At 36.8% G+C, this 25,404-nt stretch overlaps 4 protein-coding genes across 5 annotated transcripts; 2 read left to right on the top strand and 2 right to left on the bottom strand.

The window, feature by feature from the left end:
* Positions 1 to 60: 60 nt before the first annotated feature.
* LOC131774863 (casein kinase I) lies at positions 61 to 10,116 on the top strand. The gene is made up of 11 exons (XM_059090946.2): positions 61 to 475; positions 610 to 650; positions 762 to 831; positions 4,773 to 4,921; positions 5,559 to 5,793; positions 6,402 to 6,487; positions 6,856 to 6,940; positions 7,290 to 7,438; positions 7,635 to 7,751; positions 7,954 to 8,168; positions 8,679 to 10,116. Exons 1-11 carry the CDS (start codon positions 292 to 294, stop codon positions 8,737 to 8,739), a joined length of 1,392 nt encoding a protein of 463 aa, XP_058946929.1. The 5' UTR covers positions 61 to 291; the 3' UTR covers positions 8,740 to 10,116.
* A 1,322-nt stretch (positions 10,117 to 11,438) lies between these two features.
* Positions 11,439 to 16,696, top strand: LOC131774886 (uncharacterized). Of its 2 annotated transcripts, none has more exons than XM_059090977.2 (7): positions 11,439 to 11,552; positions 12,028 to 12,515; positions 13,433 to 13,659; positions 14,109 to 14,334; positions 14,755 to 15,069; positions 15,726 to 15,820; positions 16,183 to 16,696. In XM_059090977.2, the coding sequence occupies exons 2-7, from the start codon at positions 12,059 to 12,061 to the stop codon at positions 16,342 to 16,344; spliced, it is 1,482 nt and encodes a 493-aa protein (XP_058946960.2). In that variant the 5' UTR covers positions 11,439 to 11,552; positions 12,028 to 12,058; the 3' UTR covers positions 16,345 to 16,696. The 2 variants fall into 2 exon arrangements, with proteins under 2 accessions (XP_058946960.2, XP_058946961.2); XM_059090978.2 differs by having other exon boundaries at positions 15,729 to 15,820.
* Positions 16,697 to 16,951: 255 nt separating this feature from the next.
* LOC131774887 (NADH dehydrogenase [ubiquinone] 1 alpha subcomplex subunit 13-like) lies at positions 16,952 to 18,906 on the bottom strand. Its single transcript, XM_059090980.2, has 3 exons — positions 18,710 to 18,906; positions 18,439 to 18,510; positions 16,952 to 17,392 (listed from the first exon to the last, which is right to left on the bottom strand). Exons 1-3 carry the CDS (start codon positions 18,892 to 18,894, stop codon positions 17,254 to 17,256), a joined length of 396 nt encoding a protein of 131 aa, XP_058946963.1. The 5' UTR covers positions 18,895 to 18,906; the 3' UTR covers positions 16,952 to 17,253.
* Positions 18,907 to 19,765: 859 nt separating this feature from the next.
* Positions 19,766 to 24,790, bottom strand: LOC131774895 (uncharacterized). Its single transcript, XM_059090989.2, has 4 exons — positions 24,537 to 24,790; positions 22,403 to 22,490; positions 21,112 to 21,232; positions 19,766 to 20,210 (listed from the first exon to the last, which is right to left on the bottom strand). The coding sequence occupies exons 1-4, from the start codon at positions 24,689 to 24,691 to the stop codon at positions 20,080 to 20,082; spliced, it is 495 nt and encodes a 164-aa protein (XP_058946972.2). The 5' UTR covers positions 24,692 to 24,790; the 3' UTR covers positions 19,766 to 20,079.
* Between the last annotated feature and the right edge of the window lie 614 nt (positions 24,791 to 25,404).

Raw genomic sequence — 25,404 nt, forward strand, 5'->3', positions numbered from 1 at the left:
AAGGTCAGGCGACATGGGTTCGCGGCTCGCAATGCATGCTCGTTGATCTTGCGTGTTCAACAACTTTCTCCATTTAACAGAAGTGAGTTTGAAGGGTTCTGTAAAGCCAAGGAAATCGTCAGTTATTCGCCTCTTTGACAGTTTGGAGGTAGTAGTTTTGAAATGTAGTACTCGGGGATGTGTTAAGAACAGAATGAGTTATCATTTATGGCTTTCCAGTCAAACGGGAAAGAGAATTTAGACATCTCACCGGCGGCAACCTAGACTCGGGATATCACGGCGGTCGTCGATATGCAGTCCAAACGAGAAAGGGAGAGCGACCGCGAACGGGATAGAAAAGCTTCTCGGCCTTCCAGAGCAAGCTTACACTCGCCAAGGAATAGTTCTGGGTCTGGTTCAGGTGTGATGATGGTGGGACCGAATTTTCGTGTGGGCAAGAAGATTGGATGTGGAAACTTCGGTGAACTCCGACTTGGTACGAACCTTAGTGGGCAACCATGTTTTAGACGATTTGTTTTGTATAAACTATGCCTTTTCAACGGTTTACTAGCTCCTTGTCTTATCATAAAAACAATAAGATTACTCACTTATTGACTCTCTGTTGACTAGGGAAAAATCTATACAACAATGAGCATGTCGCCATCAAACTGGTAAGTCGCGACTGACTTCACTTATTTTGCTTGGTGCGAAGATATCTTGACGAATTACAGGATATATTACCTATAGCTGTTGGTAAATGTCGAAATATTTTTCTTTCGTAGGAGCCTATGAAATCTAGAGCACCACAACTTCATCTGGAATACCGATTTTATAAAGTACTCGGAAATGCTGGTAAGTTCACTTTGAGTAGTCAGTGAAAATGGTAGAAAGCTTTTAGCCTCGATGCGTTAAAGTTGATTGCGGCTTTGCAGGAAGTGCCAAATATATAGAGTGATCCATTGTATTTATCTTGGATGGGCCGTTGATCATAAGAGACATCCAAGCAGTAAACAGTAGGCCACGTTCACTTTTCCCCTTTTTAACTATTTCTTCTTTACATCACAACTCTTTCAGTTTTTATTTTCTCCACTTTTCGAGTGAATCTTGCATTGAGTTTATTATCATATTCCAAACTGTTACATGACCCGTTGGTTACCCGAAATCTGTCTCTCCAAGGGGATTACTGTATTGTAAAAGTTTTCAAAATATTCTTAATCCATGTAAATTTAGTTTCTGAAATAAGGGACGAATAAACGAGAGAAAAAGCTCCCAATTTGATCAAGGTCGTCATCTATTTTCTTTCCTGAAACGGCGTGAATTCGTAGGAATAACATTTCAGTCCGATTTTAGCTACGTTACTTCATCCTTTGTGTATTAGAAATAAAAAGAATTTCTCATCAATCATGTGGATTGTAACGCAGTACCCAACCGCGATAATGAAATCTCGCTCATTCAAGAAAAGCACATTTAAATACTCCTTTTGCATGTTAATCGTTCAAGGCTGTTTGGAAGCAAGTGCGGGCAAAATACGTTTGAATTCATCGTCATAACTTCAATTTGAGATATGGAGTTCAGAACAAACAAATTGCGGTATTGCCTATTCGGATCTGGCATTTTTGAGAATTTAGATGGGCAAAACGTTGATTTATTTTGAAAAATTTTTTAATCATCGAGGACAATATTGTCATTAATAATTTGACAATTATGTGACTCTGGGTATTCTAATTTTTTGGCTTTCTCGAAAGTTGACCTTTCATTGGTCGTTTTCATTTGAGATGTGTTTGATAAAATGGTGTGTAAATAACATGGTCTTTGTGACGATAAGTTTGTGATCGTAGCTCTTATGGCTTTAAATTCTTTACTGTGTTGGGGGTGACATAAATTTATTGAATTTTCCAATTTTTCCTTTCTTTATGCAGTTCTGACACAATTTAATGATGCAACCTTCTTTCCTTTAAACGTGACACTGTGGAAATTAGTTGAAAAAGGATATTTTTTATTTTTATGTTTTTTCGTTCACCAATTTTGAATATTTATTTCCTTCACAATTAGAGCAAGTCTTTTAACTTAATATCTAATAACAGCCAGCAACCTTATAGCAGCAATAACTTTAAAAAAATTTCTCTCTGCGTTTGAAAATCAGCAAATAATGTTATATCTGTTGAGCTGTTCTTGTAGTAAACAACAAAAAGAAGGCAGGATCAGACACTTTGACCAAACCCAAAGGGTGTTCAAATAGTTTGCTTTCACCACAAGCAGTATGTTCGAAATTTCAAGTTTCAGTTTAGAAGGGTGTTATAATACTCCTGTGAGGCTTGTATCAAAATTTCTGAAAAATGAACAGCAATCTGTGGTCAAATTGGTGCTATAAAGAAGGCATCTTCACAATATATCAAGATCAAATGTGAGATTATTTTGGACTTTCTCAATCATCTCCAAAGCAGATGGAACAAAGAAAATTACTGTTAAAATGTAACCCCGCTTGTAGGTGTAATAGTTGAAAGAGTGGAATGCTGGATGGCAGCTGTGTTTTCTCTTTATGCATATACAAAAATTATTAGAATTGGCTTGATGCAAAATTCTCAATAACTTCACTTCATCTTCATCTTTGTGTTAATGTGTGTAAGACAAACATTTGTCTGACACAAGGAAATGAAAATTTTTTGTTTCTATTGTTGTTGTTTTAATTTATTATTATTCTTTTCTAACTTGTGGGAATTGTATTGGTGGCTGTGTGGAAATGCCAGTCTGCCAAACAAATTTCCAAGTGATGTATTGCAGCTGTAAGTAAGGGTTATGTTAAAGAGCAGTGAGTGGGCAAGCTTTGCTGTTTTATTCAGAAGGCTTTTTCTGGTGAATCTAGTTATGAATTTTAAACTCAGTCCTATGGATGATTTTTATCTTAGTTCTTGATAAAGTACCTGGTACTGTTTGTCTTTTGGAGTACATCAACTTGGGTTACTTTTTAAATGGTAGAGAAGATCGTGCTACCTCAAGCATATATGAAACATTCTACTTGATTCATTGCAAATTTACTTAGGTGCTAGTAATACTTTTATCCTCATCACTTATTTCCTTCATACTAAGTGGAGTGTAGCCAATTTGACTATAATAACTTATTTAGATGAAATGTGTCCCAAAGTTTTCTGCTTAACAGTAATATCATTAAAATGACCATCATGTGGTGTTGTGATACAAGTAGCAAATGTTGAAATTAGGTAAAAATACACCTATGATGTAATGATTAAGAATGATGGCAATTTGTAAAAATGTAAAAATACACCTATGAAGTAATGATTAAGGATGATGGCAATTTGGCAGGTTTGGATTGAAAAGATTAATTGGTTCTTAACCCTTTACACCCTAACATCAGTATGCATAATCTCCATACTGTGCTCTATATATTCCCTAAGGTGGTGACAAGGAGAATTTGTTTGATAATCAAGAGCTTTACCATTTATTGATCATTTCCTTTATTCTCATGACCTTGATGTGTGATTCAGGGGTGATATTGTAAAGAGATATTAGATACTAGTCACTCTCAGGGGTTGAACGGTTGAAGATAAACATGGATGCTAGATCACAAATTGTGAATTGCAAGTTTGAAATAGTGCCAAATCTCTTGCCTAAACCTTGATTCTGTTCTTCATGTAATAGCTTATTGTTAATAGATAATGCAATGGAGTTGGGTCAGGGTCATTTTGTTGAGGTATCTAATAGTGCACAGGGGATTTTATTCAGCTGACACCATCAAAGTTCACTACTATTTTTCATATCATGTTTCTGCTTATCAATACTTTCCATCAAATAACTTGTTAGCTGTAGTCAGTTTTTCTGCACTATTGTGCAACAAAGAAATTGCAACTTATGTATTTGGAAAGATTATACAATTTACTTATTTAAGGTGGAGAAACTGTGAAGTTGATACAGCTGTTTAAAGCTTGTGTTTCTTCCTGAGAATTGGAGTGTTAGGCCATATTTTTCTATCACAGAGACTATGATTTCTTTCATGTGAAATAGTATACATGTAACCATGTAATACAACCTTTTACACAAAAGTTTTATAAAGGATTAGTGCGGGAGACAAGTTTTGAAACAAAAAGGTTACAAGAGATCTTGTGCAAATTGTTCTGCATAGGAGTTGACTTCATGTTATTTCGTCAATAATGTGTTTGTAAAGAATGCATACTTTGTCTGACATTTTGGGCTTTAATGCATCTGGGTATCATGGTTGTTTAGACTACAAAATACATATTTTTTATTAAGTGGACAACACCTCCAATTTATTACATTAGCAAACTCTATGGTGTTATTTCTGTGATATGTAACACAAGGTATACATTTTGTATTGTATATTTGTTACTTTGGGATTCTATGCATGTGTGAGAGTTTTATGATTATTTAAGATGCATAGTGTATTGATATCATAGACAACTCCATGATACATGTATGTCCGCTTTCTGTTTGCTTAGAAGGGTTTTGCTTGCCTTTTTCTGTCAGCAACTCATGTAGGTGAGAAAGCAGTACTGATAGATTGTAAAACTTAACACCTGATGCTCTCTGCTTTTGTAGTTGAAAACCTCGGCTGAATCTTGTCTTTTTTCACTTTTTGAGGCAGATGCAACTGATTCTTTTGAATCTTTGAAAACATAGTTGAGGGGTCCTATGTAATCAGAGTATATACTGTTTAACGATGAAGTGAATACATTATAATGAAACTATGAAGTGATAATCACTTCAAGAAGAAAAAAATTGAAAAGTTTCAAACTGAAGTTCATTTTGACACTTTGCAGAGGGAGTACCTCAAGTGCATTACTTTGGACCCTGTGGAAAGTACAATGCATTAGTCATGGAACTTTTGGGACCAAGTTTAGAGGATTTGTTTGACCTCTGTAATAGACAGTTTAGCTTGAAGACAGTGCTAATGATTGCTATTCAGCTGGTAAGTGACATTTTTAAAAGGGTTTTTGTAGGGCTGAAAAGAGAACTGTCTGGGAAATGAATGGGAAATTAGGGCTAGATGGACCTGTATTATTATTATGACTGTAGGCCAACTAAGGGTTTGCTTACAGAGCAAGTGCCCTAACAAAATAAAATCTTAGCTGATTGGGAAAATCTCCTTTTGGAAGACAATGAGATGGAGGAACTGTTTTGTTGATTCAAACTTTCTTTTATTTACCTTGAAAGCTTCAAGAAAGATGCTTGCAGTGTAAACTGAAATCATATTTATTTTATTTCTGGGATATTATTAAATTTTGTCATAAATAAGTTAATTTGAGTTAGAAAAGTATAACATACAGTGTCAGCTATTTTGTGTAGTTTGAACTGTTAAGTTAGTTCTTGGTAATGTGCCACTGTTCTGTTTGTTTGTTTGTTTGTTCATTTTTTTTCCATCTTTTTAAACCCCAAGTTATCTTGGATTTGTGATTGCAAATCTCTTTGGGAATCTCTCTGAGTTTTACATGGCAATTGTGTGTACTTGAAAGAGTCAATAGTTATTTGGGCTCACATGATGAAAGCTAGAGTGTTTTGAACAGTAAACATGTACTATAATCCATTTCACTCCTTTTATTTTACAGATTTCAAGACTTGAATGTGTTCATTCTAAGAATATGATCTACAGGGACATTAAACCAGAAAATTTCCTTATTGGCCGGAAATCCTCAGGCAAAGAGAAAACAATTCACATTATAGACTTTGGTCTTGCAAAGGAGTATATTGATCCAGAGACTAAGAAGCATATACCCTATCGAGAACACAAAAGTCTAACAGGGACAGCAAGATACATGAGTATTAACACACATTTAGGGAAAGGTACTCTATGATTTTGAATCTTATTGTGGTCAGAGTTTGTGGAAAGAGTTAGTTTGTCGCATAGACAATAATTATGGCTCTTGAAGTGATATGGATCAATGCCAAAATTTGGACATGTTAAATTAATGTTTCCAGTGAGTGGGTGTTTATTTTCAAGTTTTTTAATCATTGTGTAGAAATGTTTTCAACATCAAGGATTAATTTCCAGAGTGGAGAAGTATACTCCATGCTATCTAAAAGATCTAAGATTTTATGTCTAGGGATAAAATTCTTGTTGTATCCAGAAAAAAATATATATATATATATTGGATATGGCTTCTGTCTTCTTTATCTATTACTGTTAGTAGCAGGTGTTGAGTATTCAATGTTGGCTACAAAATTAAATTGTAATATAGAAACTGGTAGATGGCACAATAATTTTGATAGGCCAAAAAATATCATTTTTACTTTCCAAAGTCTTTTTTTTTTAATTGTACAGGAGGATGAATTATGTTTGTAGCAATCATTTGATTGTGTACCATATCTTCAGAGCAAAGTAGAAGAGAAAGTATTATCAAGAAGATATGTTAAATTTACAGTTATATATTTCTTGCATAACTTGTTTTCAGAGCAAAGTAGGAGAGACGACTTAGAAGCGCTGGGGCATATGTTCATGTACTTCCTTAGAGGTAGCCTGCCATGGCAAGGACTCAAAGTAAGTTAACTCTGAATTGTACTTGTTACTCAACTTTTGACCATAATTTGAGGTCTCATATGTTTTGTGAAATTCTTTTTTATTATGTCTACAGTTTCTTTGTCATATTGCTTAATAGAAGAAAATTGCTCTTACTAACCCTTTATCTTCTGTGAGTGACCATAATAGAATTTCTTTTTACTATATCTACACAATATCATGCAGACAAGCAATGAGAATAAAGAAATACATCAATTATAGGATTACTAATTGATCTGATGCCAAATTCTCCAAACTAACATTATGAGAATAGTTTGGCAGACAGTAAGGAGAATCACTAATGAGATCTTGGGACTTAAAGGGCTAATGACTCATAATTTTGTTTACAGGCAGACACCTTGAAAGAGAGATATCAAAAGATTGGTGACACAAAACGTGCAACACCCATTGAAGTCCTATGTGAGAATCACCCAGGTAGATATTGTGCAACCCATTTAAAGCTTTGGGCACAAAATATTGGAATTGTTAGAAGCATCATTGTTGTATTCCTTCTAAATCATAGATTTTCAGTAACCTGCAAGGTACTGAATGTGGCCACAGTTACTTTTCTGTACCTTCAATACAACTTTGACTACTCCTTATGAATACTTGTCTCCTAGATGTTTACGTCTGCACAACACTTTTTTCTATTTTTTCTTAACAGGTTTCAGCTGTAAAAATATTGTGTTGTTTTTCCTTTTTAAAAGATTCATAATTCTGACTGCCTGATAGTGTTTGGGTGGCATTTAACATTAATTTCAAACTGTTTTTCTTTCAAACACAGATGAGCTTGCCACATACCTGCGCTATGTTCGTAGACTTGATTTCTTTGAAACTCCAGACTATGAGTATTTAAGAAAATTGTTCAAGGACTTATTTGAGAGAAAAGGCTATGTTGACGATGGAGAGTTTGATTGGACACACAAGCAAATTGTAAGAGCACAACTATAAAACGTTCTAAATGTAATTTATTTTAACCTATGGACTTTGAATTTCCACAGTGGCCATCTTTTAGTAATGATCACCAGATGCACAACTTTTACCAGTATTATGATAAGTCTCAGTTTGTTGCTTGTTCTGATTCAGTGATTGCTGCAACTTAAATATTTTTTAATTTGACATTCCACAGCCTAGCCCTATTAATTCTCTGAGCCACTCAGATCAACACAATCAAAGAGATTCTCAGCTTCCACCTGGATATCAGAAAGGAAATGAGAGAGGAACAACCACTTCTGCAACAAACAAGGTATGATAGAGTGTCTGTCTTATGGCCTTGTTTTTCAAAGGGTTGACTTTGTTGTGTGCAGGGCTCCAAGCTCAATGTTTAATTAAGTTGCCTTTTGGCAACCTTCAATTGTAAAATGGTTGCTATAAGAAAAATCTTGAAACTTCAATGAAAAATTTTTTGTGTGTGAGATTGTTGACGTTATTATGTGGTATTTCCTTAGTCTGCGCAAGACAGAAAAGGTGCCTGGGCTGACAATTCACAAGCCCTGAAGTCTGCTGGACTACTGCCACCAACTGCAGACAGATTAGGGGGCTCTGTACAGGTGGTCAGTTCAACGAATGGAGACCTTGGTCCTGATGATGGCCGACACGAGAAGGGTGTTACCCCCATACATGCACAACAGCAACCCGAAGTTGAAGTTGTTGAGGAAACAAAGTATGTACTAACATTTACTATAATGTATTTGATCAATACTGTACTCCATTATCCCTATTGTGGAATGTGAAAAGTCCTTGTCTTTCTCCACTGGCAGCATAACTAAGAAAAGGTGTTGAGTGGTAATCTAGCTCAAATGTGAACAAAAAACCAAATTCAACATTGGTTAAGTGAAGGTTCTAAGGATTGATTTATTTAAAATGTGAATGAAGAGCTATTATCAACTTGGACAAAGAGCTGTTGCAGAGGAACACTCTTATGACAGGAAGCAAGTGCCTTTTTGATAGAGGTCTCTATTTACAGAGATTAAAGGTTGGAGCTACAATCATGGTCTGTGCATGGTATGAAATTTAGGAAAAGTCTTGCAAGGTTGTCAGTTATCAGAAAAAACTTAATCAAACATTTCTATGTGTCTGCTCCAATGTAATTAAATGGAAGATAGCATTTAGAACAGGTTTAAAGAAAGAAATGCAAGGGGGCTGCTTGTGACATTTCCTTTTGTCTCTATAGGTGTTGTTGCTTTTTCAAAAGGAGAAAGAAGAAGAAGCAGCCAGTGGCAAGACAGAAATGATATTTGCCTCCCTTAACATTTGGCTCATAACCAATAATTGTGTAGTATATTGATAAAGATGTTGGAACCTTTTGTAGAAAGTTGGGTCAATTTTATAATGAAATGAGATGGACTTAAATATAGAATCAGATCCTGAGTCTGTTATTATTCCATGAAGGCTTGATACATTGCACAAAATGAAGAAGAATGTCTAGTTAAAATAGTGAAACATTTTAATCTAGTTAAGCTTATTTGGAACAATGAGTATTTAAGGTGATTGACAGTTCATGTGTGGAAAAGTCTTTGCCGAGACTTCTTCAGTTGATTTTTGATAGTAATGTCACCAGATCATGCAGACAGTGCAGAATTTTGTGTGGATCTCTAAAAGATAAGATAAGATAAGGACAACACATCAATAAATTGGGACTGTCGATCACCTTAAACAATGACTATGGACATGATCCAACCATTTATTTTGGACTTTTATGAAGTTTGTTTCAATGATTTCTTTTCTATCTCATCAGTGATTATTTTTTAATGTGACAATTTTCTTATGTCCCTATGGCTTGCTTTAAATAAAACATTAAATTTAAGACAATCATTTAGTATCTCAACTGAGAACATACACTGTCACACTTTAGTGGCACTCCTATTTATTTTGTTGGAAATTTCAGTACATGTACAGGATTGAGACAGACTAAGTTGAGCAGTGCAAGGTGTTGCATTCCACATCTTTGAGTTTATCTGCCATCTCCTCGTCCAACTTCTGTGCTTTAGACTATCTTTCAGTGGGCCTTTTCCTTTCTGTGACTCTTGCTTTTTCTAATAGGGCTACTTGGTGGTCTGTTGGGCTGCTAAATGAACTTCAATTATTTTAAGCATCTAGCAATTATTGTCTATCTCTATGATCAGAGATCTTTGATACTTGAGAGAGAGAAGTAATAACAGGCTCACTTTTACTTGTCCAATATCTCAAAAGCAATAATTATAATTTAATTAAAGTCTTGGCAGTGTTATTTTATCAGGGGGCTGAATTAGGACTGAACTCAATTTACATCCATTTTGTCCGATATACAGCTAGTGCTTTCCAAATCAAATTGTTACTGGTTTAAATAGAGCCTTTTGCTAAGTCAGAGCATTCGGAAACTGTTATTTCCAAGTTATCATTATGATATTGGCTAACATCTATTCAAGAGGATTGTTGATCATTTCAGGTTCATGTGCTGTTGGAAATGCCAATAGCACTCATAAAACACACGAGACTTTCCAATGTTGCTCACTTAAAAACATTTCTTCACTATGGGCACCTTTTCATTATTTGTATGTTGTAAGCTCTAACTCGACAGAGTTTGCATCCTATTTGTATGGCTTAACATTAAACAGCTTCAGAATCTATCACCACATTGTTGATGATCACAAACAAGGGAAGGGGACAAGATTTGATAAACATAATCACTGAGATCTAACCAGCATATTGTTCATCACTTGCCAATGGAGTTTTTGTTGTTGCTGGTGTTGTAATATTTTTTTATTATTTCCATTCCATCAACAGTCCATTTTACAGTTGCATGCTTGGTTGCCAAGCCCTTTATCAGGAGTGAGACGAAGGGTGACCTTGTTATGATACAAATCTTGCTGCTATCAAATGTAAATTGCCTTGTTGTTATGCTAACTAGATACTGGTCTCTATCAAAACAAGGTCACCTTCATCCTCACTCTAAATTTAAGGATTGGCAGCTAAGTACACAACTATAAAATGGCTTATTTTCAAGACCAAGTGTTAGTCATCAACTAAAAAAATTCCATTTCTATGATAATATGACCTTGCTCTTTAGATTCATTCTTAATTCCAGGTGTGCAATGTTGGCAAACCAAGCAACTTACCTTCACACTGGAATCTCATTTTTTGTGACAATTATTTCTCTTTTTAATTGTAAAGAAATTTCCTAGTGTTCTATCGTAAGCGTTAATCTAAGTTGAGATCGTTTAGTTTGTATAACAAAAGGAAAATGTTCATTTCCTTGATGAAAAAAAAACCCTTTAAAGAAAGTTTTAAGATCTTTTTACACTTAATCATTAAAAGAATCCTTTTTCTCAAGTGGTAACTTTGTTCAGTTTCAAAAATGCCCATGTTGTACATAAGTATGCAAGAGAAATTGCTAAGCTCTTACAATTGTGGGGAAATTTCCAGGAGCCCATTATTTGCAGAGTTGAGTTTAGAATTTGGGAATTGGGTAAATGAAGAATTAGGTGTGTGTCTGTTGACATCAAGAGTAGTCGCCTTAAAAGAATCATTTATTTCAACTATTTCCTTGGCCAAGGTACCATAAGGGAACTTTTAGCGTCATATCACCTTGATCTTCTCCATATCATTTGATATCTTGTCGATAAAGTAGTCGTATGACGTCATTTCCAAAAGCGTGATTGTCAGGGTCCTGTGATGACAGGAAGAAAGACTAGACTTATTTAGCTTCGTAGATCACCCCTAATTTTTTTTTCTTGGAGATTCCTTTTCCCAACATTTTTTCCTTCCGTATCACTCATTCCTAAAATATATTTCATCAAGCTTTCCCTATCCTTTTACTTTTTTTCCTTCGGCATCCCATTTAATATAAATTTGATTTTTATCCCTAGTTATGTCAGCTGTAATTGTTCTCAAATGTTTCTTGATAGCGAGGTTAGGTCACCGGAAGTTGCAATGTTGTCATAGCAACGAAAAAATCGAAGGAGTTAAAGGAACATTACTGCGTGACTTCGAGTCGAGAGTTTGATTCGCGAGGTGTAAAGACCGACTTTTTTTCCCGCGATATCGGGCTGTTGTTTGCTTTGAGCAGGTAACTTAAAGTTCTGATTATGTTTAACGTAAAATCGATTAATTTTAGAAAACGGCAAAGTGACATATGTTTGTTTTGTTATGGAGTTCATTTGCGCAGCTGAGTTAAACAGTCAAGAGACTCTATGGTCGACGTCCCAGAAATATGATCTGTAATGATCCTCTCAGCTGAAAACAAGTATGCAACGAAAAAAAATATATCTATTTACTCCATCTAGAACTCTTAACAGTCAGTCAGAAAGTATCCATGAGCCAGGGAAGCGACAAAAGCATGATGTTCAAATTTGCTTACGGATTTAGATAAGAGCTTGGCCTGCCGGAACCAGTTTGTTCAATTTTGTCTAACCAGTCCAATTACTTTGTAAAAAGTATGCAGCGAGCATTATCGTTGTTTAAATCGGTTTCTCGAGGTCAATAGCTCGATAAATTACTTTTGGTGTGGTTAAGTGTTTTACTTATTTAATTTATACCCGCAGGTGAAATCTGTCATTTTACGATCTCAGGAACATGACAGATTTGATAAACAAGATACCCGCTCAGAAGACAGGTACAGAATTCCTAGTTGCTTCTCATTTTACAATCAGTCATGAAGATCGCTGGGCTCCTAGCAAGGACCCACTTGTGTACAAGAGTACATTTAAAAAGGACTACCCTCCTCTCCCTTTGACTAAGCGGGAGCGCATACCTTCACCATCTCCTGCAACAATCATGCACAAAGATGACCGCTACAATGATAAGTGTTCCATGACGCGAGGACACTTCGTTGGAAAAAATCCAGAGAAACAAAACTATGCCAACTCTACATCTACGTTGACCAAAACCAATTTCAAAATGGACTCTGACAGACAGCTCAAGTCATTCCAGACAACTCACAAAGAGTATTATCCAGTTCGACCTCTTGATGAAGCAAGGAATCCAGCTGCTACAGGAAAAAAGGATTGGATGAGTAGCTACATTCCTCAAGGTATGTTGTTTCTGCTTCCTGGACAATTAATATACATCCTTTTGAGTTTATATTCAATCTCTTTGGTCTGGTCTTTCCATCCTGGTATTTCAACCAGACTTCCTTGATTCGATTCAACCATAAAGAATTTCCATATTCTTTACTTTCAAAGCAATCTCTAATCACGTTCACTTTTCCCTCCCATACGAACCCCTAATCCTAATGTTTTGGATAACGCTTGTTAACCCTTTAACTCCCAGAGGTGATGAACATTTAACTTCTCCCCATAATATCCTTACATTACCCAGCAAACAGGTAATGAGAATACTCAACTTATTGGAATGGGTTGAAGTTGTTATCTAGATCTAACAACAAATTCTCATAACTAATTTACAGAAATGTCTAGCAGCCAGAGGGGAGAATTCACAATCAGATCTTGGGAGTTAAAGGATTAATGACTTGGGCTAGATATTTTACGATCACAGTGCCTTTCTTCTTCACCCAGGAATATAAAAAGGTAGTGGCAAAATGCCAGCACAAGGGGGGGGGGGGGGGGGGGGGGGGGTAAGGGTAAACCTGGGACAGACATACATGCTGTCTAGAGGTAGAAGAAATGCTCAATGCTCAAGCTGGGGAAACCAGGATAGCTCTTCTCATTTGAATCATTAAGGCTTAAGAGTAGACCTAACTCCAGCTTAATGAATGGAGTAAGTTTCTAAAGAAACTGTGGTGCTGCTGCATCTCCATGGGAGCATAACAGTGTAAATTAGTATTAACAACTGATTTGATAGTATAAATTGGCCTCTGTAAAGAGTTTCACAGCTTTGAAAGGAAGAGTTTCACCAACAGCTTTGAAACTCTTTATGATGACCAATTTACATTATCAACTCAGTTGATATTACTAAATTACCCTACTAACTCTACCTAACCTCATCTAGGTGATAAAGAGAAGGAGCTTTGGCCACACTCAGACTACCGTAGTAAGTTCCTAGGGAAACAGCTCAGTAAAAAAGATGTACTGGCACCCATTGACAGAAACGAAGGACCACCCACTATTACTGGGGATGCAAGAACTCACCACATGGGGCAATTTACCACAACCACCAAGTCAGAATTTGTTGGTCGTTATCTACCAAAGCAGCAACTTTTGAATCCTGCCTTGAGGGTGAGTTAATTAGAAGAGTAACAGTAAATAGCCACAGTGGTGGATCCAGGGAAAGTTTTGGTGGGTCTGGATTAACAATCTGTTCAAGAGTTTTTAATCAACTCTGTGAAATTCCTTTCTATCATTTGATCTTCTCTGTTTGGAAAATACTGTTAGGATGGAGAAGAATCTCTCTTCTTCTTTCTGACAAAGAGCAATTGTTTAACTATTCAGAGCGTCTGTCTGCAATCAATTCCTCTCTTCTCAAGTTCTAAATGTTTAATTCTGGATTGATACTGTCAGTAAGAAAAAATTAGATGCTGGTCAAACTCAATCTCAAATCCCATCAGTAAACTCTTTCTTCAAGCTCATGGTGTTTTATTGAGGAAACATCCTTAACAAAGCAGAGGGGTATAAAATCCATTCTCATCATCTCAGTTATTTATTTAGTTATTTATTTTTAATTGTAGGATAGGGGATCAAGTATTCCCCAAGGTGATCAGGAAAAGTGCAACTACTCCACCTCAACCCAACAGGAATCTTTCAGACGACCCACTATCAAAGAATTATCTGCTTTTGACAGGGGAGAGGCTGTCAATAACCTGCGCAGAACTACCTTCCAATTGGGTGACAGGCGTGTTCCTGGTCACTTGGGGACCACAGCAGCTGAGTCATACCCTGTGCGCATTATGACAGGTGAACTTAGCCATCTTTGATACTTTTTACTGGGCTTTTTTAGACCAATGGGTACCACTGTAATATTATGAAAACCAAGAAGTAGCCATGCTATGGACTGGCATCCCATTCATAAGGGGAGGGGAGTAGCAATACAATATTCCTAATGGCCTCACATCAAGTGTAGAGTCTCTTAAAACTCTGGTTATCTAACCACCAGAAACAACAAATTCCTATTGTGATTATTCACAACTGCTAAATAAATTTCATAACAGTCATACACGAAAAATCCCATAGCATTATCCTGCAGAAAGGATAAGACAACACCAACTAACTTCTGCCCTTAACAAAATGTCATCAGTAATGATACAAAATAACCATGATGCAAGTTGGTATTTCACAATTTTATTAAAATTATCTTTGTGATCCAACTTGCTACAGACAGGAACATGTCTGCCAACCTTGACATGGGAAAAAGCAGCTTCCCTGAAGGAGACAGAGATCCTCTACGAGCCCATGAGCGAGTCAGTGTAACTACCAATGACATCTTCTATGGAAAACCTACCATTGGATTCAGAAATAAAATAGTTGATGGTTCTCATCTAAGAACTGAATCTCATGTGGATCTGGGTGCTGCCAGAGGAGCACAGTTCTATGAAACTTCAATGAAATCTGACTTCACTGCAGTATCAGCTCCATACAAGAAAGCTGATCCAGGAATGACCACAAGTAGCAGCATTCCTCTTGACTATTACAGTAAGTGTTTGTCTTCAGGGATGTGACCAATTAATAAAATATTGTGATAGGCTGCTGAATACTGTGAGATTAACACAACTTATAAGCAGCCACGGCCTTAACCCTTTATCTTGCAAGATTTTATTTTTAATTCTCCCTTCTAGCTGATTGACATTTTGTTGTTAGTTAGTTACAAGAATTTAGTGTTAGATCAAGATAACAACTTTTACTTGATAACTTTGAGTACTCCCATTACCTGTTTGGTGTATAATATATGGAAACAAATAATGTATAATATTATAGTGGGAAGCTACATGTTGATCACTTCTTTGAGTCTGTTAACGCAGCAGAGACAGTGGCCTACCAACTATTGCACCAGTGCCATAAGTTATGTAGACAAATAACTTCTGGGTGGCAGTTTAGTCTCCGAATAGTGTAATCCAGCATTGAAAACTAGGCCCCAATGAATAGACATTTGTCTAGTGTAACACTGTCCAAATTTCTCAAGACATTGTTATTAGGAATTATTTAATAGCAGCTAAAAGGCTCCCAATTAAAAGGTAATTTGCAAGCCCACATACTTTCAATTTTTACATGTCCTTAATATATTTAGCAGCAAACAGCTAACACTGCAAGTATCAGTTTTAATTCTATTCTATTGTGTTTCCCTTTCTTAGAAGGTGCACCTGTTACCATGCCAACAAGCTGGAGTGATTTCCCATCTCGTGCTGGAGTCCCTAAACTTATCCCCAACCCCCTTGCAGTTGACAATGTAAGCACAAGAATCTTAATTCACAAAAAAGTAATAATGGAAATTTAGCAATGGGCATTCCACAAGGAGGCTCTTCTTGCACACTGTTTCCAGGTCATACTGGAATTTGAAATGTTGGTTTTAGTGGAGGGTGGAAAACTGGAGTAGCCAGCACAATCCCCACGAGCAAGGGCAGTGAACCAAAAACAAACTCAACACACATGAGACACCAGGTCCAGGAATCAAATCTGGGCCATGGCAGTGAGAGGAGAGGGCCCTTACCACTGTGCCATCCCTGCTTCTTAAAAAGTAATGGATATGAGGAAGCTGATGTGTTAGGACCTGAACTTTTAATTCATCTTATATTCCTCCTTTGTCTACAGCTTAAGAAGTCTCATATAAGACCTCCAATTCCAGAGGAGAGAGAGTTCAGTACAACTCACCAAAGAACCTACACACCAAAGAAGACTTCAAGAAGAAGTGTCAATTCTGGAAGTTTGCAGCGCAGTTCCATCCCACTAGGAACATTAAATACTTATGTCTAACTATAGGAAACTTATAAAAGTTGTGACTAGAGCAATGAGTCTCTGTATTTTTATTGTGTAAATATCTCCTCCTTTTTTTGAAAATATTAAGTAACCTTACAAACTCAGTTGTTTTTGTGACTAAATAAAATTGTTTTCACTCGTGTCCAATTTGAGGTGACTCTATGTCCACTGTTTCCAAACTGAAATGAAATTTGGAGAGTGACTGTTGGTCGTAATGAAGGAAGTTCAACCCACTTGAGGTATCTGAAGAAGCTATCATAAGCAGACACCATTATAAAGCAAAAATGTGTCCATACCACAATGTCTTAGAAACTTTGTGATATTTTCACATACTTCTAACTGAAATAAACATGATAGATTAAGCATTGGCCTAATGAACAGTTTACTTAGCACGATGTCAGGACCTAAGTCTCTTTGAATGAGAATGATATTAGGTACTTCCAAAGTTTCCATTAAGTCAAGTATAAGAGTAACAGACTGACTCCAGGCCACGGTTCTCTAGAAACAATTTTCACAATCATGTACAAAACAAAACATTGTGGTTATGAATAACGTTTATTTCTGATCAGGCAAATTTCAGAGCAATTATAAAGAAAGCCATACCTTCACTCACTTTTAAAGTTTATTGTTGGAGATAAATTACATTTAATTGCAACAGATAGTCTGAGAATTTTCACAAGGCATGTTAAGACTAGTTTAAGTTTTTTACCCCAAGACACTCTTTCAACTCCCAACAAAAAAACTGAACAGAAAGTTGATGGACTTAAGTCTCTCTGAGAACCTGAACTGAAAATAGTAATTGACAACATGCCACAGATTCATCTATAAAAAAATACGCATGTGCCAAAGTTTGAGTCCACACCAAGAAACTTACATATAAGTACATCCAAATGCAAGAAACCTATGTTACAGCTTTTCAACTTGAATGGGCATAGGTGTGACCCATTTTTCTGTGTGGTACACACTCTCACCAACTTTCCAATCAGGAACATCTTTCATGATCTGTGCCTCAAGTTCTTCATTTTCTTTCAATAGCCGTAGACAACTGTGAAGAGGGAGATAAAGCACACTGCTATTGTGTGTTGAAAAAACCAAAGTAAAGGTTAAATACACTACAATGAGCCAAATTGATCTCCAAGATGCACATTTCAATGCAATGAAGCATAGGAAGGTTTAAAAAAAAGTTGTAACTGATGGTTAGTTTTGCACCTGCGTGATTGAGAGAGAGGCACATGTATCTAGACCATTTACAGAGGGTATCAAGTCATTTTGTTTCCAGTGAAGTTTCATACTCTGTTGATTCATACCCAAATTTAGACCATTCATACTCAGTTTGTGTCAGTTTGTATCCGGTCCATTGGTCAATATTCCAAACTATCCAAAACATCCAGTGAAAATCAAAACCCAGGAGATCTCACCAAATACCTCATGAAAAAGCACTAGAGCAAATGTTGATTGATGGTAAGAGAGGTAATTTAAGAGTCAAGCAAGTAAGATACATGTAAAAGTTAAGCCCACTGTTGTTTGTGTCCTGTTATTTGTGACCCTCACAATGACAACACCAGCAAACCATGCATTTTCCATGGTCACATATAACAGCAAATTACAATGCTATTTAACATAATAAACCCAGCTTAATTTACACCTACTAGACGAAAAGAAAATACTTTTGCAGTATGGGTGCAAAATGACTAAACTGGCTGGGTATCAACAGTCCTTGCTGAGCTCAAATCAACTGGGTATGAAATAACTGTGGGTATGAAATAACTGGTCAGCTGACAGAGAATGTTGAGGCAATCAATGCCGTGCCTAATATTGCATACAAACCTCAACTGAAAATAATTCTTAACTCATTGCTAATGACTCTCAAAAAGTAGCTATGCCAATAATAATTTAATGTTGTTAAATCAATTGTTTATGAGGATGTTCATTCCTTCACAACCCAATAATCTAATTCTAATTTTAGCAACACTTAACAACAGCTGAAACCTCGGGTAATGAATTTGAAATATTTTCTCTGAAAGGATTAGTTTGTTGCCATAAATAAAGTTAACTTCGAGGGCCATAGGGGGCTTTTTCGGTGGCACATACTTTCTGTCGTGTTCTGCTTGTAAAAGTGGGAGAAATCCAATCCTTGCTTCCATTTGCTCTTTCCTCAGTTCACTGAAAATAATTTAATTACATCGAATGTTAGGGCAAAATTGAATGAATGAAGTGCTTCCTGTCGATAATTGTCACAGTTATAACTAAAAAAATATAAAATAGTTATTAAATTCTCATAATATACTAGGCAAAGGCACAAATAACCAATCAATACAATAACGCGTAGCCTTGCAATCTGCATTCTAGATGTTATACCTACCATCGTTTTCGGTTCCCCATAATAACACGATAAAATCCGTACGCCATCACGGCTGCTCCGCCAAGGAACAATGCTATACCAGAAGGGCCTCTGGTTGGTATATTCCTGGCATACACAATAGCAGGATAACCACCTTTTGGAGGTAGCTCTTGCTTTGCCACCTCTTTCACTAAGGAGGTCGCCATTTTGGCACTCAATACGATCCCTAGTGTCCAGTCTCCGCATATGGCAAAGTTAATAGGCTAGGTCCACAGTACGTGCAAAAACTCACATTTTCTGATGAGTTGTATGCCCATTTCTCAATTTTAATTTTTTCAGTTATGGATGTTTGAAAAGATGTCTTTAAACCTTTCCTCCGTTTATGATATTTCATGAGGAACATTGTTAGTGATAAAGACTGCCTATGATGTCATTTAATCATAGGCATCTAAGAACTAAGGGCATAACTAACCAAATGAATATGATGTCATTTGAAATTTTGTTTTTCAATTTCTGATGAAAATTGACTTTTTGCCTTGATTAACTGTAAAGTACAACACCAGTCAAAAAATTAATATTAGATATTTCAAAATTATCCGATGGAAAAAAGTTCCCTTTAAGCCATGAATGTATAAAGGATCTGTGAAAATTAAGAAAATGTGATAACCCATAAATCGCCCAGTTTTGAAAGGAATTTTGCTTTCACTTAAACCTCTTCATTTTATTTCTTGGCACCAAAAAGAACAGAAAACATCACTGAAACAGAGAAATCTTTTTTTTCGAAGAAAAGTTCCTAAAATTCTCCAGAATCTTACGTAAGCAAAAGGCGTCCACTTCCCTCACATTCAACATGGATGGAATACGGATGGTGGTCCTACTGTTCACCTCGTACCCAGGGAGCGTTACTTTATAAGGTCGACCCCACGTTGGGCAATCAAAGTTCCCGAGAAGATAGGGATTCCTTGGATGGGGAGGGAGGGATAGTGTTTACTAGGATTTCCATAGGATGTGGGGTTGTCATTTCACTCAGGAGAAAATATTATCTCCACACGCACAGAAAAGACAAAAAAGATGATATGCAATGGACTATTCCTTATTGGTTATACCCTAACAAAATAAAGGAAAGATATAAAAGAAAGACGATAACTGTAATTTTAATTTCAAGGTTAGTGCAATGGCAGTGTTCTCGCGATCGTGTCTCTTCTTTACAGTGCCCGCTCGCCACGCCGACTTTGTGCTCAAAGAGAAAGCTAGCTTCTCTCTTCCACGCTCGAAGCCAGTATCTCTTTACTTTGCATGCGAGTTGCCACTCGCTTTTAAATGATTTCAGCACTTTTCACTTAAGCTCCGCTCAAGATTGTAAATAAATAAGAATATATTGTTGTTTATTTTCAATGGCTTTTCTTGTCATCCGCGTGCCAAGGTGTGACGTCAGGTGGTGTCCCGCTGATGTCATCAGACATCGTCAATTTCATGTCATTTGGTGCTTTTATTGCTTTCTGCAGAAACTCTAGGACGGCATCTGAAAGAAACACACCAAATACGGTCTTTCAGAGCTCTCGTCTTTTAAGTGTCGTAAAATAAAAACTAAAATACTCATTTCGTCAATCAGATTAAAGAAGACGCTACGAGGACCCAAAGAGAGTTCATAGTAATAACAAGCAAGCTGTCTTAAGCGCAGGATAGCAAGACTGATCAAATCATGTTTGATTTTCATCTTAAAATTTATTCGTTGAGAATCTATAGGGAAACACTAGTGGCTTAAAATAGACAGACTGAACACTAATTTCAAAAGAAAAACTAAAAAGATTTGGGTTTTATTTTTGTAAGATGCACAAAACTGTGACTTAACTCGTGCCTCGTTTAGCCTTATTGACAAAAAGCGCAGTTTCTTAGCTTCTGAGGATTTTTTTTCAGATTAGATGCAATATTTCCTATTCTTGGTATCACTGATCAGTAAACTATTTGTGAATCACCCGGAAAGATATTTCCAGAGGGTGAGAAAAGCAGATTTTTTTCAAAGTAGGGTCAAAACACGATCGTGAGCGACTGAGTCATGAATGGTTTCAGTTTCGCATCTGATTGGATGAGCCGAGGGTAGCGCTAGTTTTCTGGACAAGTCAAAGCGCTCAGTGAAGTAAACCCCTTGCAACAGAATCCCATATGATTGGTAAGTTTAAGGTCTCAACAATAGATGAACAATTAGATCTGATCATTTTCTTTTCTTCTTCTAATAATCTTTAAATGAGCTCTTTAAAAAAATCCCCAAACAAACTTCTTTTCTCTGTTCATGCCAAAACGACTGAAAACAACCAAAGGGAAGTTCAACTTTTGCCATTTGCCGAAGATTTCAAGCTTGATTCCTTGATCGTCGACAGTAAATTGAAAAGTTTTCTTTAATAAAGAATCTTCTCGCACATTACCTGCACTTCTCTCTCCTGAGTAATCTCCAAGTGGTTTACCATCTCTGAACAGTCTGACCGTAGGCAGAAACTTAATGTCCAATTTACTGCAGAGGCTTTTACCACTTCCTGCACAGTCCACCTATCATAAGAAAAAACTAAAATCTAATTATAGGAAGAAGAAAGTTTTGAAATCCTAAATACAGGGTTTATTTTAGAGCGTGGCCTCGCTGGATTCCTCCAATTTGAAAAATGGTACATTAAAAATGGTATATAAGAATGGTAGATGCAAATGGTACATACAAATGGTACATACAAATGGTACATAAAATAATACATAAAACGTAAGTTTAAGCGTCAAATGAGGCGCAAAAAACTGTGCCTTTTGGTAAGTAACATATTCAAGTATTTTTTTTACATACATTTTTCGAAAACATAACTGAAAATAAAATGGATATGATAGCCACTATATAAAACTCAGTTCGAATTTTATATCCACCTGTCTCAACTGCGTCTCTCCTCTTCGTTTTCTTTCTGAATGAACTTTTCAAACAAGTCCCAAAACCTGTATGGGTACCCCCTTTCTTACGCTCACTTTCTTGAAATTTTGAAGAAGGGAACCTGCGTGGCTTTCTTGGATAATTTATTAACTGAGACCCAGGAGAATATAATGTCTTGCTGAAACCCTGACATAGCTGTTCCAAAATAGGGTCATTGCGACGGATAGGTTTGATTTCCATTGTTCAGTCTAACAAGCCTGTCTAACACGCCTCAATTTTAGCTCCTGGATGACGTAGTCATTCCCTGAGGTGTGGGGAGCAGTCAAGTGGCCTTTTGGCACTCACTCTCTCGATTCTGATTAATCACTTGGGCTTCCCGTGGAAAAGCCAAAGTCTTAAAATGCCCTGCCATCGTCGTCGATCTTCCAGCGTTTCTGCGTAGGCGCTGATTACGACAGTGTAAACGATGTAACGTGTCGTAATATGGCAAAGAAAGCGCATTTTTATGCCTTTCCTCGATGACCACCATTTGATAAGCCATAGTGGATCAGTGTGGAAACAAATAAGAAAGATAGAAATGAAAGTAATCGTAAAATAAAAGGAAATACACATGGAGGTTGTGTCTCGCTGAGCGCGCTCATCACGCACTTTCTCCCACTCGTCCGTGGATTGCAAAAAACAATCGGATCAATATCAGTATCTGGGCAACTGCCCACCTACCCCTCCCCTAACCTAACAACAGTCAATTGATAACAAGTTAGGGTTAATGTTGGCTTATCTAATAAAAAAAAAAATAGCCCAAAAATACGTACCTTTGCGAAAAAAGCATTCAACTTTTCGGCTTGTGCCTTTGATGCAGCTTGTTCGTATTCAGGCGCAAACGATTTGCAGTGAGGACACCTGTGAAATGGAAGATAACTTGTTGTATAAATACATTAATAGAATCCCTTTCGTAAGGTGTACTTAAACAGTCATTTCCTCCTAGGTTTGCTATATGCAGAGGAGGGACCCTGAATATGAATAGAACGTCAACAATGCGCGTCATTCTGCAAGGATCTAAAATTGCTTCTCCCTGAATACACTTCCTCCCCCATGAGATTATACTATTTTGCCCCCTTCCTTTTGAACAAAACAACGCAAACTCGAAATAATATAAATTAAAACAATAATAATAATAACAATAAATATATATGTATGTATATATATTTAACAAATAGATTCCAAGTTGCCGTGCGTCTGTTCAGTAATAGATCGCAGATGACGTCAAAATGTGGTAAGAACAAAAAAGTGGCACATAAGGCGCAGCCGAGTGTATCACTGATGTTCTTACCACATTTTAACGTCCTCCGTGATCTATTACTGAATAGACGCACGGCAACTTGGAATCTGTTTGTTTTATATAATAAAGAATTAGAAAAAGTTTTAATGATGACGTCATCTATATGTCTGTCCTCCAATAGATCATAAGTGAGAACCAATCAGAATGCGTGCATAACTGAGCTTATTATATATATATATACACACATATACATATATATATATATATATATATATACACACATATATATAGCTTAATATATATACACAGACACACACACACATATATATATATATATATATGTTTGGGTGGGTAATAATATCATAAATTATAGTAATAGGAAAAACCCGCGGCCTTAAAACGAGAAGGGGGGTAAGTGGGTTGTTTGGACTCTGGACTCCCTGAACCCTCTCTCTAGGTTAGCTCCTGTTCTTTCATTCTAGCATAAACCACTAAATGAGAACACAATGACAAAAGCTACGAGTAGAATTCTTGCCAATGGTCATCGTCTATCTTTCCTCGCCAGCGTTAATCGTATCAAGAAAAGTGGATCAGCTGAAAGTTGAGCAGGCTTTGTTTAACGATTACAATGACCGTATATGGCTACCTTGGAACAATGGCGGAAACAGCTTTAAAATACACGCGGCATTTTTCAAAATTTCCGATTATCATACGAGCGGCAGATTTAAACCATCGGCAAAACAGACGATACGACAAATCCCCGTGGGGGTGATTCTGGTAGATTTTTTAGGATGCAAATAGTCACGGTGGGGTGAATGGTGGGGCGACTGTAGCTTTCGTATCTGAAGTAAAGAAATGTCGCCGTTTTTTCCTTTACATTGCTTAAAACTGGCGAAAGATATATTCAATCAAGGACGAATTAACTTCTGGCATCAGCGTTTGTTTCGGCCTTGATTGCTAAGAGTGCGCTAGACCAATTAGGCCTTTCGCAATTCATTGTCGTAAAGTGTTTTACCGTGATCATCGGTTCTGGTTTCCAACAAATAACAATGGTCCAAGAAGAGAGCATGTCCCCGCCGGGTCGCGCATCACGGGTAATTGTCGCGGGTCAAGTGAACAATTTAAACTGAAACTTTTCAGAAATAACTTGAGCTATCGGAACTGACGTGACAGCGCTATAATACTTGTCCTCTCAGTTGTTTCACTCTTTTGTATTTAAAATGGCAGTTGACCAAGTGTTGGAATTTATGCTTAAGCGATGTGGCTGAGAACACGACTACAACTTTTTTCGGTTCTTGATCTCCTTTGAAAAATTTGATTTAACTAAAGTTAGCTATTTCGGGTTCTGGCGTGGGAATCTAACAGAAAATTTAATATTTCAAAAGTGCCCGTTTTTTGCCATGCTGCTAATTTTTTTTTTTTTTTCATCTTCCTCGTGGGAAAGACGAATGATAAACAGCTATGGTTCACTGGTAACCCAAACGAAAATTATAACCTGCATATTTACATAAAAATAATGATTTATAAGGCGCTGAACTTTGAAGAACCTTGTAATGGCGAATTCGCTCTCGTTGAATGGAATTTTTGCAAACGTCTATTACGATTTTATTGCTGTCATGAAATTTTGGGAAAAATGCACTTGAAAGATAACTCATTAATAAACTTACCACGGTGCAAAGAAATCCACGATTGCAAGGTTTGAAACCGTAAGATAATTATCGAAGGTATTTTCCGTCAGTTCTTCAACTAAAGTCCCTTTTTGGGTCTCTAACGATACAGCGAAAGCTGCAGAAATTACGATCAAAGCAACGGAAAACTTCATTTTTTCCTGATTATAGAGAGATGAACTACAACGTCTTTCAGTGTTGTGACCCTCTGTGCAATAATGGTTGTTGCACACGTTTCTGAGCGTAACCTTACAGATATGTGCGAACTGTGATTAGACCAGCAGCACCGGTAATGTTTTTAACTTCTATGTGCTGTGTCAGTGCTATGAGACAGTGACCACCAGAAGCACCTGCATAAGCTATTAGTTGTATATTCACAAGCATTATCCATTGTTAAGCAGCTCTCAAGGTCAGTTAGAGATATGAAATGCTGAATTTACGCCTCATGGAAATTCTAGGAGTCTTTCGATCCAAAATGGATCGATCGAAGCCTGAGTAGTGGGGAGTTTTAGAGAAGGAACTCTGTTGTGCACCTTACTTTTGTGCTACCAGTCACTTATCCTTTGATTTAAGTTTTAGAAAGAAATGACGAAATTTTAGGCTAAATTGTGTTAATGGATATTCATTAAGAGAAAATGACTTCACTCGTGTCGCTTTCTTACCGACATCAGAGACACCAATTTGAACGCTAAGACAGGTACAGCCTCGAGTGGAATTTTCCAATTTATTGAGATAATGGGCGCGTGTGAAACGCCGCTTTTTTGGCGGGAAGAAAGCAATAGCCGTCATGATTATAGGACGAGCCTTAACCAATTCTTACATTTTACGTGACAACACATACCCTTACCTCTCTTGTGCGCTGACCGTA

This window comes from Pocillopora verrucosa, chromosome 4, assembly GCF_036669915.1.
Source record: "Pocillopora verrucosa isolate sample1 chromosome 4, ASM3666991v2, whole genome shotgun sequence".
Lineage (NCBI taxonomy): Eukaryota > Metazoa > Cnidaria > Anthozoa > Scleractinia > Pocilloporidae > Pocillopora > Pocillopora verrucosa.